This window comes from Rhopalosiphum padi, chromosome 3 (assembly GCF_020882245.1).
Source record: "Rhopalosiphum padi isolate XX-2018 chromosome 3, ASM2088224v1, whole genome shotgun sequence".
Classification (NCBI taxonomy): Eukaryota; Metazoa; Arthropoda; class Insecta; order Hemiptera; family Aphididae; genus Rhopalosiphum; species Rhopalosiphum padi.
This window is the reverse complement of record NC_083599.1, coordinates 20286934-20303845: the sequence shown is the minus strand read 5'-3', so window position 1 is coordinate 20303845 and position 16912 is coordinate 20286934. Positions and strand designations below refer to the sequence as shown.

At 26.9% G+C, this 16912-nt stretch overlaps 1 protein-coding gene across 3 annotated transcripts in view; it reads left to right on the top strand.

Annotated features, from left to right (window-relative positions):
* LOC132923681 (unextended protein) overlaps positions 1 to 14504 on the top strand; it is an 84479-nt gene extending 69975 nt beyond the window's left edge. Inside the window, exons 5-13 of one of the 3 annotated variants that reach the window (XR_009661242.1) lie at positions 926 to 1100; positions 3239 to 3430; positions 5687 to 5833; positions 5909 to 6049; positions 6538 to 6810; positions 7527 to 7780; positions 8908 to 8982; positions 9110 to 9240; positions 10746 to 10874. Coding sequence is in view for 2 of the 3 variants with exons in the window: in XM_060987602.1 (XP_060843585.1) it covers positions 926 to 1100; positions 3239 to 3430; positions 5687 to 5833; positions 5909 to 6049; positions 6538 to 6810; positions 7527 to 7780; positions 8908 to 8982; positions 10746 to 10943 (1455 nt within the window). In the remaining variant the exon portion in view is untranslated. Of the gene's footprint in view, positions 1 to 925; positions 1101 to 3238; positions 3431 to 5686; positions 5834 to 5908; positions 6050 to 6537; positions 6811 to 7526; positions 7781 to 8907; positions 8983 to 9109; positions 9241 to 9708; positions 9800 to 10745 lie in introns of all 3 variants that reach the window. The other 2 variants (XM_060987603.1, XM_060987602.1) reach the window with 2 other exon arrangements.
* Positions 14505 to 16912: the final 2408 nt, after the last annotated feature.

Below are 16912 nucleotides of genomic sequence, written 5' to 3'. Positions count from 1 at the left end.
TTTTAATTCGTTTTACCATGACTCGCTTTCGTGTCACTATTCTACAGTAGCCAACAAGGATATAAAGCTGTCTATTTAAATTTTACTTTTAATTATTCCAATAGATTGAAACACAGACAACACGTAGGATTTATTACAATTCATTTGTACATTCGACTTATATATAAAAAAAAAATAATACAATAATGTAATATATGAAAATGCTTAACGAATTTGACAATCGAAATCCTGCGTATGTGTTTACAACACTTGAGGTCAACTGCAGAAGAAGTAAACCGACACTCCGCCGCGTTATTGATCTTGCCGTATTTTAACCGTTCAATGATTACTCCGTGTCGTACGCATGCTAAGAAACGTATACTTTCGCGGTGATACAAAAAATCATTAACAAGACCTAACACACTTATTTTGTGTGTTTGTGTGTGTATTCTGCCACCAATAACAATCGTTTTGTTGAAAAATATAAATAACTTTGTTTGCAGCCGTTTTCATTGTGTACACGGTTTAATGAATAATTATAGGTATCGCTGAAAGAATTAAAAATTATTTATGAATAATAATACAATATAAAATAAAGTGGTACTTATAAACTCAACGAGGAAAATTATTGCTTTAAAATTCTAATAAATCATGTAATATTATTATTATTATATATAAGTACACTCATACCTATATAGTTTCAAATACTTCTTTAAAAGTTTAGCTTGCAAAATATGTCTTTTTAGATACGTTATTTATATATATATATATATTATATAAGTAACAAAAATGTATATTTATCAACGCGATATTCTACATTAATTATTTTGTTATTCAATATTGTAATTAATTTTTACTGATAGCTGTATTTATGTGTTGTGTGTTAATATTAAAATGATTTATGCCTATATACCGTTTTTATAAATGTATTTTTTACATTCTCTAGATGACCGGTGATGAATACAACGATTTGGAAAAAGACGAAGTTAATATTATTTCTGGAGCTCTCGAACTTCATCGTAAAAAAGTCGGTGATGTAATGACCAAATTGGAGGACGTATACATGCTGTCATATGATACAATACTGGACTTTGAAACTGTCTCAGAAATCATGAAATCTGGTATGTAAACATTTTATTATAAAACTAATTTTGTATAAAATACATACGCTTTTTGTGGGTGACATGACAGGGCACTTGCCCCCCTAAAAAATAATATAAACTTATAATTTAATAAATACTACCATGATATTACCTAAAAACTTAGATAGCATAAAATACATTTTTTTCTTTATTTTATTTTTTAAGAATTTATTGCAGGCATTTTAATTAACTATATGACAAATATGTTATAAAAACATGAATTATTTATATATTTATATGTTAACATTACATTAAACCTTTATTTAGCTAACATTTTAGATTTTTTTTTATTTTGCCCCTCCCCTAAAATTTTATTTTTGGGCGCCTGTGTATATATTATTTATAATTTTTGTATTTTTATTTTAACAAATTTGTACGTATCACTAATTCAGCATATATTCAGTATGAAATATTTGATTTTATATAATAAAACTAAATTTGTTTGATAAAAAAAAGTATATACATATATATATATATATATATGATGCATAGTTCCTCTGAAAAGTGGTATATCCATTTAAATTAATAGGAATCAATTTTGTCGTAAATGATAAGTTTTTTTTTATTATTGAATAAAATGGTATAATAAATAATAGTTAATAGATAATAAAAATAGAACTTTTAGAGAAAAATGTACACATATAGTTACCATTGAATAAATAATGATAATAACAATTAATTTTTAATTGTTTGTTTATTAAATAATCACAATTAAACAATAACTTTTATTCATTTTAATATTATAACAGCATATTATATCCGTATAACTCGAATAAGCTGCTTAATATATTTGTACGCTGTAAGGTATATCCCGGAATACCTACTAAACTACTAAAGCATTAAAAAAATAAATACAACTATCATATTCAAGTTAAAAATTAAAATAACCAACCGTAGCTGTATGATATTATTGTATGTTCAAATTACGATTAAAAAGTTTGTAAAAAGGTTTAATGATGCATAATATAATACGCTGTCTACTAAATATGTAGAAAAAAATGTACTGCATTGCATACTCTTGTGTATTATTGTAATATGTTTTATATAAACACTGCAGTGGTATATGAATATTAACTCATGTATTATGTTTAAATGAACAATTGTTTGAAAGTGTACAGGTCAAATGTTTTAGATTTCAGAAATATTTTGTACATAATCTTATCAATAAATAACGATATTGTATTATATTGTCAAACATATTACTTAAATAACGTTATTGCTGTATCTAACTGAATGCATAGCACAAATTCTACAACAGACGTTCGTCATGAAAAAAATAAATGATAATAAAAACCATAGGAACCTACAAAATATATATAAATCGATTTTTGGCAATCGTGTAAATACGTATAACGTCCGCCATGCGGTTCACATATTATATGATCTATATTTATATTCTCCCCGAGCCGCGGTGACTATACTGCTGCTGTTGTTGCAGGTGCACAACATTTGAAAGATTTTTCGACTTTATACTCTCATATAAATATTTCTGGTATCAATGGTCCCGTCGTATTAAGTGGGTAGCGCCGTAGCGGATAACGAGTAAAATGTTAAAAAAAAAAAAATTTTAAATTAAAATTAAATCCGTTTTGAGAAGTCCGCGGGCATTGGGCCAACGGGGAACTGCCGCCACCGCCCAAGTCCCAACTATAAATATAACGCCGCCGCCGTATCGGCGACGTCGAGCATGTATAACTCATGTGAGATTTTTTTTATGGTTTTTTTTTTGCTAATTGACCGAAGGGTTGTGCTCGATTTTAAAACACTTATATACTATGCAAAACATATAGTAATATACCGGTATATACTGTATGTGAAATATCGAATTATACACGTTTCTCATCAAATCACATTTTAGTAACGACCTTTAAAAAATATAGTCCCATAGGTATCCTAAAATCTTTCAGCTCACGTTCTTGCTTGGTCGCTCTATTTCATACACACAAATAATAATAAAAGTGAAAACACACTTTTATTAAATAACGCCATTTTACGACATAGATATTACGTGCTTTATTCGTGTACATTTTCAACTAACGATTCGGTCACCTTTTAATAATTTAATTCTTCTATTTTTTTTTTTTTTAACTACATTGTGTTGATTTTATTTTTATCAGGATACTCGAGGATACCCGTGTACGAGGGCAACCGTCAGAATATTGTCACCATGTTGTATATCAAGGACTTGGCGCTGGTCGATCCCGACGACAACACATTGCTTAAAACGCTGTGCCAATTCTACCAGAATCCATGTTATTTCGTATTTGAAGACACCACACTCGACGTACTATTTAAGCAGTTCAAAGAAGGTAAATAATTGCGCATTGCCGCACCGGTAGTTACGGTCATAAATGAATGGAAATTGAGGATGAACCAGTAGGATATATTTTAGCATAGAATTTCTAAATGAATTACCAATGTACCTAATTACCCTATTTAAATTTGAGACAAAGTATAACAAATTAATTATTAGGTAGTTGGTTCGACATTCTAAATGTACTTTCAACATTTTCAAAGAGATGTAAATATTCTTTTTTAGGATACAATTATTGGTTACCACTTGTAAATGAGGCTATTAAGTCTCAGAAAATAATGTAATAGATCAAAAATACAATAATAAAATTATATTAAAAGTATAAAGAATGTTTTTATAAAAGTAAAAATAACAGATATTTCACAAATTACGAAATTATTATAGTTTGGTTTTTTTTTTAAATAATCACTTCGTAGATATTTCAACTGTGACAGACGTTGAGTTAATTTATAATTACCATTTATAAACACTCACAGCTGTTCCTTATCGTAATGGTTTTGGCAAACTTATCAAGATTTGCATTTATATTATGGTTCCATATAATAAATACTTTTTTTTAATTCGTGTCCAATTAAAATATATTGGACGTTTAATGTAAATGTATATGCTAAAATAAAATAAAGATACTATATAAAACATAATTTTACTAAATACATACAAATATCATACATAAAAAAAGTTTATAGTTACTAAATATTTTATACCAGTTTATTTCATGATTCCTCGTGTACTCGTATGGTAGAGTATCAACTTTCATAAAGGAATAATATAATATAATGTATACATAATTATTTCAACTATATGGTCTCTTATGGGATTACTTTTTACCGAGTATTAGGATATATATTAGCCTAATCGGTCGTTGTCATGCACAATACAGCTTCGAATAATATGATAAGGTAAAAAAATTATGATACTATTTAGATACCTATTTTTTTTTAAATTTATTTAAGCAAATTAACTAAAGTTTATACTGAGTAAAATAAATATTATTTTTACATATTTTAAATATAAATAACCAACAGCTATTGTTTAACGCAATGAATTTGTCTATGAACTCTAAAAACGACCGAGCGCAACTGGTCTATCGATCTTAAATGTTTTGAGCGCACTTGGTATATGAAAAGTTTATTTTAAGCGCAAGGTTTGGTTAACTCGCAATCAAACAATAGTTCTCATCCGCATGTGACAGTAATTGGTCGAAAATTCTGTACCAATTATTGTTTTGAATAATATGGTAAACCATTTTTAGTCAAAGATAATCCTAAGTGCTTATACTGTTGGTCTCTAGTACTCAGATTAATGAGGTACCTACCTCAAGTTAACATGTCGATACTTGAATGCCAAATGTACCGTACTCAATGCTATATGAAACTTAAATACAAATGCTATAGTAATAACAATAGTAAATCCAAAACCCTTCAACATTCAAAAGGCATACCGCCTACATCTAAAAGTGTTTTATTTCTTTTTTTATTTTTTGTATAAAATACTATTCTATTTTATAAATTGTCATTAAATATTAAACTTTTCCAAGTTTTATACTACAGCGAGAAAAATCGTGCTCGTTACGCGTCTATAATATATTCGTTTAAATGTATTTTTTATCAAATGTTTATTTTTTACCGTTTTGAAAATAATTATTTAACTTTTGACAGTAATGTATTTAAGCTTATAAAAATTCTATCTCAACTTATTCCCTGAAATTCCCACATTTAACTATATTTACTAAAAATCAATATTAATAAAATGTCAAACTAACAGTAATATATTTTAACGTCAAAAAGTTTTGAATCTTTTGTTCTAAATGACATAATAATAGTTTCTGAATATATCAATAATAATACTATTGAATTAAAATCTTGACAGTTTATTGGTCTACGTATAAAAATGAAAAGTAAATCATTTTATTTTAAATTGAATAAATTTAAATCACGTGTTTTCTATTTATCTAAACGTGTAGTATAGCTTGTGTAGCTTTTTTAAGACATACATAATAAATAAACATAATAATTAAAATAAGTGAAATAAAAAGCACAAGTAATATAGAAAAGTCAATAAGTTTTCTTAGGTTCACTTTATAAGGATTTTATAAATATAATAAAACATAACATATTTTATAATATTTTAATTTATAAATAAAGTAGCTTAGAACTATTATAGTAGTGTTTGACATAAGATTAACATCATTTAGTTGATTTAATTTTAATAACATAATCTTTATTTTTGTTTTATACTTTCAAATGAACAGGTATTAAAGGTCATATGGCGTTTGTTCATCGTGTGAATAATGAAGGCGAAGGCGATCCGTTCTATGAAACCGTTGGCATAATAACACTGGAAGATGTAATTGAAGAATTGATTCAGGCTGAGATCATGGATGAAACTGATGTTTACAGTATGTAGCATGTCGAGTACCTCATTAATATAAAATATATTACTAACAGTAGTTTTTTCTTCGTATTAATTTCAGCCGATAACCGTTCGAAACAACGTCGACAACAGCGTTCACTTAGAGCTCAAGACTTTACAGCATTTGCCGAGCGTAGTGAAAACCAACGTATCCATATTTCTCCACAACTTACTTTGGCCACATTCCAATTTTTGTCATCAAGTATGTACATATAAACTTATATACATAATTAGTGCTTAATTTTAATCTTAATATCTCACCATAGTTATTTGTCTCAGTTAATAACTTTTCTTTTAATAATCAGTGTTTTTGAAATATGATTTTGAATAATTATTACACTGCGCTAGAGAAGTAAAATTATTATTGCCCATATTCTAGTTTTGGGTTTAACCAAAAAAAAACTTTTTTCTTGTTTTTTGTGTTTTTAATTTTACTCATAACTGTTAGAAAATACATAGGATTAATTTATGTTAATATTTTAAAAGTTCAATTACTTGTTTCCTTTGAATACTTATATTCAAATAGTTAGGCTAGTTTTAAAATGTATTGTATGCCGTTGACTTGGTCATATAAGAGAACAATTACGGCGAGCACTGTGTATAGTGTATGACGTCTGTAAACATCGTCAAGCTGCTTTACAAGTATATTGAAATATAATTATTTTTCATTTTATGATTTTTTTCAAATAGGTGTCGAAGCTTTCAAAACAGATGTTGTATCCGAAACTATTTTAATGCGCTTACTCAAACAGGACGTGATATTCCATATAAAAATGAAAGATAAAGAAAGATTTAAGTCTGATCCAGCCAGTATCATTTACCAGCAGGGCAAACCAGTTGATTACTTTGTGCTCATATTGGAAGGACGTGTCGAAGTCACTGTTGGCCGTGAAAATCTCGTGTTCGAGAGCGGTCCATTCACGTACTTTGGATCTCAAGCTTTACACCAAAACATCGGAATCGGTGAGTTAGATTATACAAAGAGATTCATGAAGCATGATGCTCTTCCTAATTTTATTATTTAGTTATGTATGCATACATAAAAATTCTGATGCTTTCATTTTTAACCGTGCTTATATTATTTTAATATTACTATACATTTAAAAATAGTTAGGTTTTTATAAGTACTTTAAATTATAAGCATACTATGATAATTTTTTTATTTACTTCCCTTTTTACCTACTAAGATTGTTAAACCTATGATTTTCACCTATTGATACTTATTAATTATTATATACTGTCTACATTCGAATAAGTAGTTTTTATTAGCTTGTCATATTTGATAATTAATCAAGAATCGTTGAATTTATAAAAAATTTAGCTTATTCAGTATAGAATTTATTTTAAAATTACTTGAAAGTATTAAAAATTAAATATTACAGATTAATTAACATATATTTTATATTTTATGTATATCTAACCATAAACCGTATAATTAATAAGGTTTTAAAAAATCTACTTAATCGATTTGAATGTTTATTGTGTAGAGCTAAAACTCAAGTATTTGAAAATATGATCTTTAATTTTACTTACAAAATCTAAAAATTAGAATTGTATTAATTAATACAGATAATAATAAGCATGATGGTCGATGAATCGCAATCGTCCTGATGTATACTTGAATACGTTCACCGGTCTTCTTTGACATAGGCACTTTTTTAATCATTACTGTATTATAGGTGAGTCACCACCATCTGGAGCCAATCCGACAATGGCCAATTCTACTGTGAACAACATGGGCAGTATACAGTCGGTCAACATCGATGCTATGTTGCGTTATACTTTTGTGCCAGATTACTCAGTGCGTGCCGTTACTGAAGTTATGTATTTGCGCGTGAAACGTTCGTTCTACATGGCAGCGAAACGCGCCACGCTCATGGAACGTTCTAAGAAAATGTCAAACGCCGGTGAATTCGATGAAGAAGTAGACAAGGTGATTAAATTCAAAATCCATTACAATTATTAATATAATGCGTTATATGCGAACATTTAGTCTAAAACTTGAGAGTGCTACAATTATTTACCCCCAGACCAACTACTCAATATCTTAAGCAAAATTTTATATATCACTGTGTATATCGTTTATTATTTGAAAAAAAAATTATTCGTTTTTAAATTGTTCATTAATTATATTGAACATATTTATTTAATAAAAATAAAAAAATATGTTGCCGCAGCAATTAACTAGGGAACTTGACAGAGCTATAATATGGCAATCACCACAGTTCACTATGTCAAACTAGTCGCTATTTCTTATGTGCGAATAATTTTTGTCAGTTTTATCACGAATAATCGAGTTATTCTATTACTTATTAGTTATTACTACGGTAAAGAAATTATTTCTAAAAAATATAAACTGGCATTCTCCCACAAATAAAAGAATAATTTTTCAAACAATAATTTATAATATTATATTATCTTATATTAAAAATATTTTAGTTCAAAATAAACGAATAGCGGTAGAGCTAAATACCCCATAGTTCGTTCGAATATTAACCAATGTAATGATATTTCAAATAAATCTCTTCGTTATTAAGTATATTAAGTAATCTGGGCTTTATATTATTAAGTTTATTAATTTGTAACAAATGCAATAAATTTAAAATATAATATGTACTTATAACAGTCTTATTATATTCTATGTATTTAATGTAAAAATAAAACCTAATATTATTTTCATAATAATAGTAAAAAATTGATTATTATAAGTACTACACCAAAATCTATGTATATTTAACATTCAATAGATGTAAATTATAAGATGCGTAGATAGTCACACTTCATTTTATTGATATTTTGATTTTGATATTTTAATTGTATAGAATTAATTTTATTAACTACTGAGATACCTATCCCATAAATTATTTTGATAAATTTTTTGTCATTTTATATTTTATTTAAAAATAGTTTCTTCCCTCATTAAATAGTTCAACTATCAGCATATTTAATTTACTTAAAAATAACACTGATAATATGTTTTACGTACTACATATTTGATTTCATAAAATTATTTTACATATTATTACAATTAATAATACTGTGTTTATTTTTTTGTTAAAGCTGTTCCATACTTATGGAGACGAAGATCGGAAGAGTATTCAAGGTTCTCCTGACGTCACTAGGAATGCATCTCAGGTAAAGCGCAACGAGCTATTTTGAACTTCATATTTACAAAGAGTTCTCTACATACAATTTTACACAGAAAAAATTATTAAAATACAGTTTCTGTAATTTTAATACTTATGGTGTAAACGCGTTTCAGCCCAACATCTCAGATTTCGCACTTCGTATTTAGGTGGATTTGTTCGCTGCCACAAGACCGCGAACACTAATACTGCTAGAAACTAGTCTGTAAACCAAAACATTATATTTTCCTTTCCTAATCCTTTGATGGTGAGTGGGAGACTGAAATGAAAAAAAAAGTAAAATAATGTACTATGATATATGATTTTGCCGTCACTATACGAAAAGCACGCTTTGAAATATTATTCCACGTTGATATAATATTATCAAGTTCATTTTCAATTGGCTGCCATCGAAACGATTTTGTTCATTCATCACGAATAAATAGACTATACGCCTAGCTCATAGAGTTATTATGACTGAATTGTTTTTTAAAATTACCCTAGTGTCACACTAAAATATAATATGTATTTATACTTGTTAAACCATACTTATACCCGCATGGATAATGGGTATACTATAGTACCGATTTATGTACATTTGTACATACATATATACATACATACATACATACATACATACATATATACATTTGTATAAACATATTTACGTACATACATACATACTTACTTGCATAGTACATACTATACGTACTTTACGATGATATTTTCTTCACAGATAAATCACCGTAAAAGTTCGCTCGCCCCCCTCAAGTCCGAAGGGCGTTCGAGTAATACAAAAAGAAACAGCAACGAGCTGTTTATATGAGGTAGTAGGAGTGAGCGAGTGTTACAAAATAATGCCCAAAGTTGTTCACTAACTGATTTTCGATTTTAACCTTGATTTGATTACTAGTTAGTTTCTAACATTGACTGATAGTAACTACCAATATAACTTGGTTCAATACATTACATGTTTATTTGAAGTTACTTTATATAAACAATACATAAATATTAATAATAATACATGCTTTTTAACATTTGTTTGCAAATTGTTCTTCAAGGATTTGTTTACATCAATACCAACACGTTAAATCCTTGTAGAACTACCTAATTTAGACTTTGAATTTTTACGCACACCTGCTACATTTACAAATAAAAAATTATTAACACCCATCAGACAAACACTCATATTCTTTGTGAAATTATTTGAAATACACAACATTACTGATTCATAAGCAAACTATATTTGTATGATAAAATTGTATCATGTCATAAAACAAGTATATACTCGTATTATAATAATTTATAAGTTGAAGATTTTAAAACGAATTACCAATTAATTAAAATGCTATTCATAATATGACATCGTACAACAGTCTATGAGATGTATAATTTAATTTTGCTTCGAATTAATACTTCAAAAATAGGTTGTGCACATTTGTCAAGTGTGTTTTTAGTCGTTTTACTTTAAATATAACATATTATTATATTCAAATATAATACGATATTAGCCTTGAAACTCGACAATTTTTCAATCAATATATATTGTTGATTTTCAAAAAAAAATTCTTGTCTATTTTCATACCCCATACACGCATTACACGATAATATATTTACAGATATTATATGATGTATAACACACGCATTATTATTGTACTTTGAGCTTAAAAATATAAGAATTATTAATTTTGAAATATATAATATAAATAATTCAAATACATACATATAATATAGTTGCTGATCGTTGTCTAATAAAATGTTTATGACTTTCAGACAACAGTACAGCCATCAACAATTTCGGCCAACGCAGCATCTCTTAACAACGGAGAACCTATTCAACCCGTAGCTGTAGCATTCTCACGAACACCTCAGGGTAACTCCGACGCATCGGCTGAAGAAAAAATCACACTTTTGGGCACAAACACGTTGTCCGCTGCTACAAAATCGGACGCTACTGATCCATCATCTTAGGTCTATAGATAATGATATTAATTTTTAGTCTGTTCTTTTATAATTGTCATTTTTTTTTTCTTTTTTTGCTTTACACAGTTTCAAATAGATTGAAACGACAGCGTTTAATTAGGGACATACATTACGCATAAGCACGTAGCAGATATTATTTAAGTTTATACATTTTTTTTTCTATTGTTATGTGTTAAGTATAATTTTTGACTTAAGTAGTTCTAGTCCAGCATTATTGTGTTCAGTAAGTGTCCAAATAATCCCAGCAGAATCTATCTGAACAATACGTGTGTCAATCAATATGTGTACATTTTAATTTATCTACGCTCTCTTTACGCTCGTATTGGATAAACATAATGTTAAACTGTCATAATGGCTGCACACTGAGGACTCAACTCCCATTTTATCGTTCTAGTGACTAACTACTTCAACCAGCTTTTATTTTATTGTACTTTTTTTTACGATTTATAATATAATTGCTTTATTTATTTCATATTATTATTTATAAATATATACATATTACACACACATATACACACACACACACACATATATACATATATATATATATATATAGAGATTAAACATAATATATAATTAAGCTTTGTGTCCCGGTGACGCGGAAATCCGTTTTGTATATATGCAAAAGCGAATCTCCAAGGCTTTTCGTGTCTCTTAAAATTTCAACCGATTAACAAGCCCTCAGAGTGATCTCAGAGGTATGCGAGTCCTCGTATTTTTTGATATTAAGTTGTATTAAGAAATCGACGAATCTATACAATATCGGTATTGTTCTTTGTTTTCTCTCTTTTTTTCGATGAAATTAATAATATTTTCCTCCAATAATCGAATAAACAAAACAATCAAGTTTATATTAAAATATAAAATGAAATCTTATAAATAATTAACAATTCCTCACACATAACGACATCACTATTAAATCGTTTACCTTTAAAATACATTCTTCGACTATGTTGTTAATTTTTTATTCATTTGAATATTACATATTGCTATGTATAGATATTCTACAAGTTTTTTAATTGACTTTAAAATTAACTCAGTAACATGGCGTTTTATAATTCTTAGGAATGCGCTCAAATTAAAGTCTAAGTAATTATAGGTTATATTAATAATCGGAACAACGTTTGGTGATTCGTTACATAATATTTAGCTTCAGAGTTAACTAGTCCTTTTTTAAGCTTACGATTCATGTTATATTATGATATGGTATATTATAGTGATGTTCGTTAAAAAAATGTTTTTTTTTTAAAAAAAAAAGATGAATAGTTGGAACAAAATAATTAGTTAATATGGAAGGGGAGAAATATAATGTTGAGAGTTTATATACATATATTTATATTTAATAATAATTATTGATAATATTATGATTATTAATGTTTGTATACTAAATTTTTCGTAATATTTATCTGTTGCGTGTAAGTAATTATATAAGATTAGATACCCTATATGATATAATTAAGCTGAATAATAATTTTAGAGCTATTCGACAGTAATCGACTGATGGTCATCGAAATTCGTCTAACTGAAATACCTACTCAACAAGAGTCCGAACATAATATCAATTATTTAATTATCATAGTACGGTTCTGCGCAATGCGCGCGACTAACACAATGACAACATTATAATATCATTACAATATATTATATGATACAGTCTACGGGCATTGCTACGAACGTACATTGAGGTGCAAGCCGTATATAATTTAAACGTGGTGCTCGATTATTATCAAACATATTATATATGATATTATTATCATCATTTTTTTTCGTCCGCCTAAAACGTCGACCGAACCATATTTCAAACATAGCCTATACCAAAAAAAAACGATCTATTTATCCACCTGCGTCTAAAAGTGGTATGTTTAAGCAGCGTAGATATTATAATCATAAGACCATACCGAAGTGTCAACAAAATATCTATAACGATATGTAAATCGAAAGATTTGAATAATTTTCCAACTAATTGTTTGTGAACGAGAATATGATACGACCCCGTGACGATTATTGGTCGATTTCCTCTTCACGATATACATACTATTCACAATAAGTACGTTGTATTTGCGCTCGTTCGGTGAAAAAAACTTTTCTGTTGTACACACAAAAAAAAAAATTGCCTACCATTATAATTTCACTGTTTCTACTTTAGTCGTACACGTTTTTCTTGTTTTTTTTTTTTGTGCATTGTATATATTATGTTATATACATCATATATGTACAATTGCGTTATAAATTATAATATTATTTTACTGACACCAATAATTATCATTTCGCGTAGTCATCATTTATGATCAAAATTATAATATTATTATTATTATTATTATTATTATTATTTATAATTAAATATTATTATTTGTATTTAAGTATTCGTTGTTAAATTGTTTAATTTACCGAAAAGTATATTCATAGACACAAAACATTTTCGTGTAAACCGCCATTATTATTTTAATATTAAACATTTAAGTAGGTACCTGTCTTTACAATATATAACAATATGATTATATTTTAATTTAATTTCGAAGATATTATTGTTGAGCATATAACTATACATATATGTGCATAGCTTATAGTTTTTTAATTATCTAATTTCCTGTAATAAGAAAATATTGTTTTTATTTAGTTTATTTATACTATTTTTATCATTATTATTTTTTAGAATAGTTTTTCGCTATACTGTATCTACTAATAATGTGTACAATGTTTGTGCGATTGAATTATGGGAGAAATATGGATATTTCTATTATTGCGTTCAGTCTGTTAAAAAGCGCTGTATTGCTGTTGGGTTTAGATTATAGGCATTAATAAAATAAATATAAACTAATTTTAAGGTTAAAAAATTAACTAAATTATATAATAATAATAATAATAATCGTTTTTCAGCCAAGTGCTAGTTGTAATATTATTAGTGATGATCGAGTAAAAGTGTTTAGTTGACATTGCCGAATCACAATAGTTGTATAGACTAATCTAGTAATAATTAAAATATTCAACACTTAAGCTTCTATTTAATGTATAGGGTCATAATAAAAAAAAACATGCCATTATAGTTTATGTTAATAGGCAAAAATATATTATTTTTAATTGATTTAGTTTAAAAAAATTCAAAATTATATTAACACTGGCTGTGCTGCTCTCGATGTTCAGATATACGTTCAATTCTAAATTACCTATTAAATCAACTGTTTGATGAAATTAAATTGTGTTCAATGGTTTCAGTTATAGGTATTGTTTAAATAATCTGCACAGCCAGTTTCGATTTCGGGGCCTATATATATTATATACAAGTAGCTTTAATATATTAACATAAAACATGTATACACTAGCATGGAGATAAATCAAATTAGAGCAATCTTTATATAGTACTTAAAAATATTATAGCATCCATACAGTTATACATTATTTTTAATATGTTAAAGATGATACAAATAACTTCTTTTTTTTAATATTATTATTATAATTATTAAAAACCTATTCTGTTGTCCAGTATATGTAATATTATGTTATACATTTATTATTATGATTATAGATAAATAGAAAATTGACTTTAATGTACATTTGTGGTATTTATTTTTCATATTTATTAGTTATTTATTTTAAGAATTTTTGATTTACAGCTTTCCTTAAAAAAAAAAAACATGTGTTGATCACAAATACCGTTAGTATATACATTTTAACTAGTGAATCGGTGAATGATATCTGTATCTAATAATTTACTACATTATTATACCAATATTATAACATTTCATTACCTTATATTTTATATTTTTAATGGTTGGCAGAGAGTTATTAATACACTATGTAAAACATATATTAAACATAATCAAAGTATTATATTATCTTATTTGCTGAGCACCTATTAACTTATTAGTACTTATTTCTCATAAGTTATTAGCTAATAAAAATGTACATAGTTTCTTTGTTTATACCATTGTCCATTACTAACTGTTCAGATATAAATACCCACCCACATGTTTTGTCTATCTTACGTATGCGTAACGTATAAAAAATCCAAAAACGAATTCTTACTAAATTTTTTTGAATTAATATTAGAACAAATTTTCATATTATCAAATATGTCTATTATTGATGACCTGTTTTCATAGATTTGGAAAATAGAATTATTTCAGTATGTAAAACATATTTTAAAACTCTTCACCGCGCATAGTATACGTATTATAGTGTTCTTAATAAATTCGATACTATGTACATGTTCACTATACATAAACTGTAATAAGAATCCGACAAATATACCTACGTAATTTTTCCACGTTACGCCATATTGCGTAGGTAAGACAGATATAATATATTATATGGATGTGGGTCGTGGGTATATCGTATCCTCTTAACAAACATTTATACACATAATTTTGGATCAACTGTTAAATTTTGTAGAATATTACAATTCTCATAATTAAAAACTGAAAATAAGAAATACAATTAATATATTGTCTCGAGAATAAGACTTCGCACTTTGTAAGCGATATAAAATTATAGCACCATTACTCCTTAGTAGGTAATTAATCTGTAGCAGTGGTTTTGTCAGAGAATTATAGGATACCTTATTCCTACCTAGGAATCGAATTATATTATAATTAGTAATAATAAGTCACTAAATATTTAGCATAAGAACATAAGCTGTGCTTGACTCGGGGGCGACGTAGGGAACTGAGTACTTATTAAAGTAAATTTTAGAGCACTGGATGGTTATTATTGTAAAATATTCAAATTGTGGCAGTGCAATTACAGTGGTCAAATGGCTATCGATTATGCTACTTGTACTCATGGGCGCCACGAAGAGGGTGCACTTTAAAAAATAAAAAAAATTGAATGGTATTGAAAATATTTAATTTTACATAATTATCTATATTATATTTATTATAATACGTCTTATTTTACATATTTTTCTAATCGTAGCCACTAGGCTGCATTACTTTGTAGCCGTTGAAAAAAACTAAAATAACTTTTTATCGTCGTATAATTTGAAAAAATATTTCTACGTATTTAACTTAAATAATTTAAGCATTATTTAAAAAATCAGCGTGTACGATGCACTCCTCTGACAAAATTTCTGGCTGCGCCTATGCACGTACTATTTTTACTGATAGAATGTTTAAAAATATGAAATTTTACATTAGATTACTTATAATTAGGGCTGGGATTTTAATGTCTTTAAAAATCAAGAAAAATGACCTTAAAAAATGCAAAAATGACTTAAAAACTAAAAAAATGTCTTCAAAATGTATTTCAAATAGCATAAAATTTAAGAAAATTACATTACATGTACATAAATATTTTATTTTACTTCATATATTAATAATATAATAATAAATAAATAATTATTCTTTATTGTTACATTGAATCACGAGAACGTGCTTCAGGTTTTCAAATAGAAATCTGTTATCCGCTAATAAGTATTTGTAGATAAAAAAGCTCCTTTTCATATATTGTTAGCATATAAATATTTTATGTTATAAATCTATAATCTATAATCTTTAATTTTAAATTCAAAAACACCAAAAATGACTCACAAACCCATAAAATGCCCTAAAAAATTAGAAAAATGACCTTAAAATCAAAAATTGTCAAAAAATGCAAAATAAAATTTCTTATTCCAATTTAAAAATACATAAAACATATTTATAACAAAACGAGCATCGTGCAGAAAGCTCTAGAAAAAATGTAAAGTGCATCGAAATCCCAGCCTGTGATTATAAATCAAGTTTTAAATATTTCTACCTACATATCTAATGTGATTAAATAAAATACCTAGCACAACTAATTATGCGTATGTATGAGTGTATAACACGATAGAGTGTAAAGGTATATTGAGTATAAGATTATAACTAATCAGTAATCACGAAGACATGAACGATAAAACTATGAGAGACAAGAAGAAAATGTTATAAATTAAAAATATTCTCATATTTTATGGAAATTATCAAAGAATAAAGATAAATAAA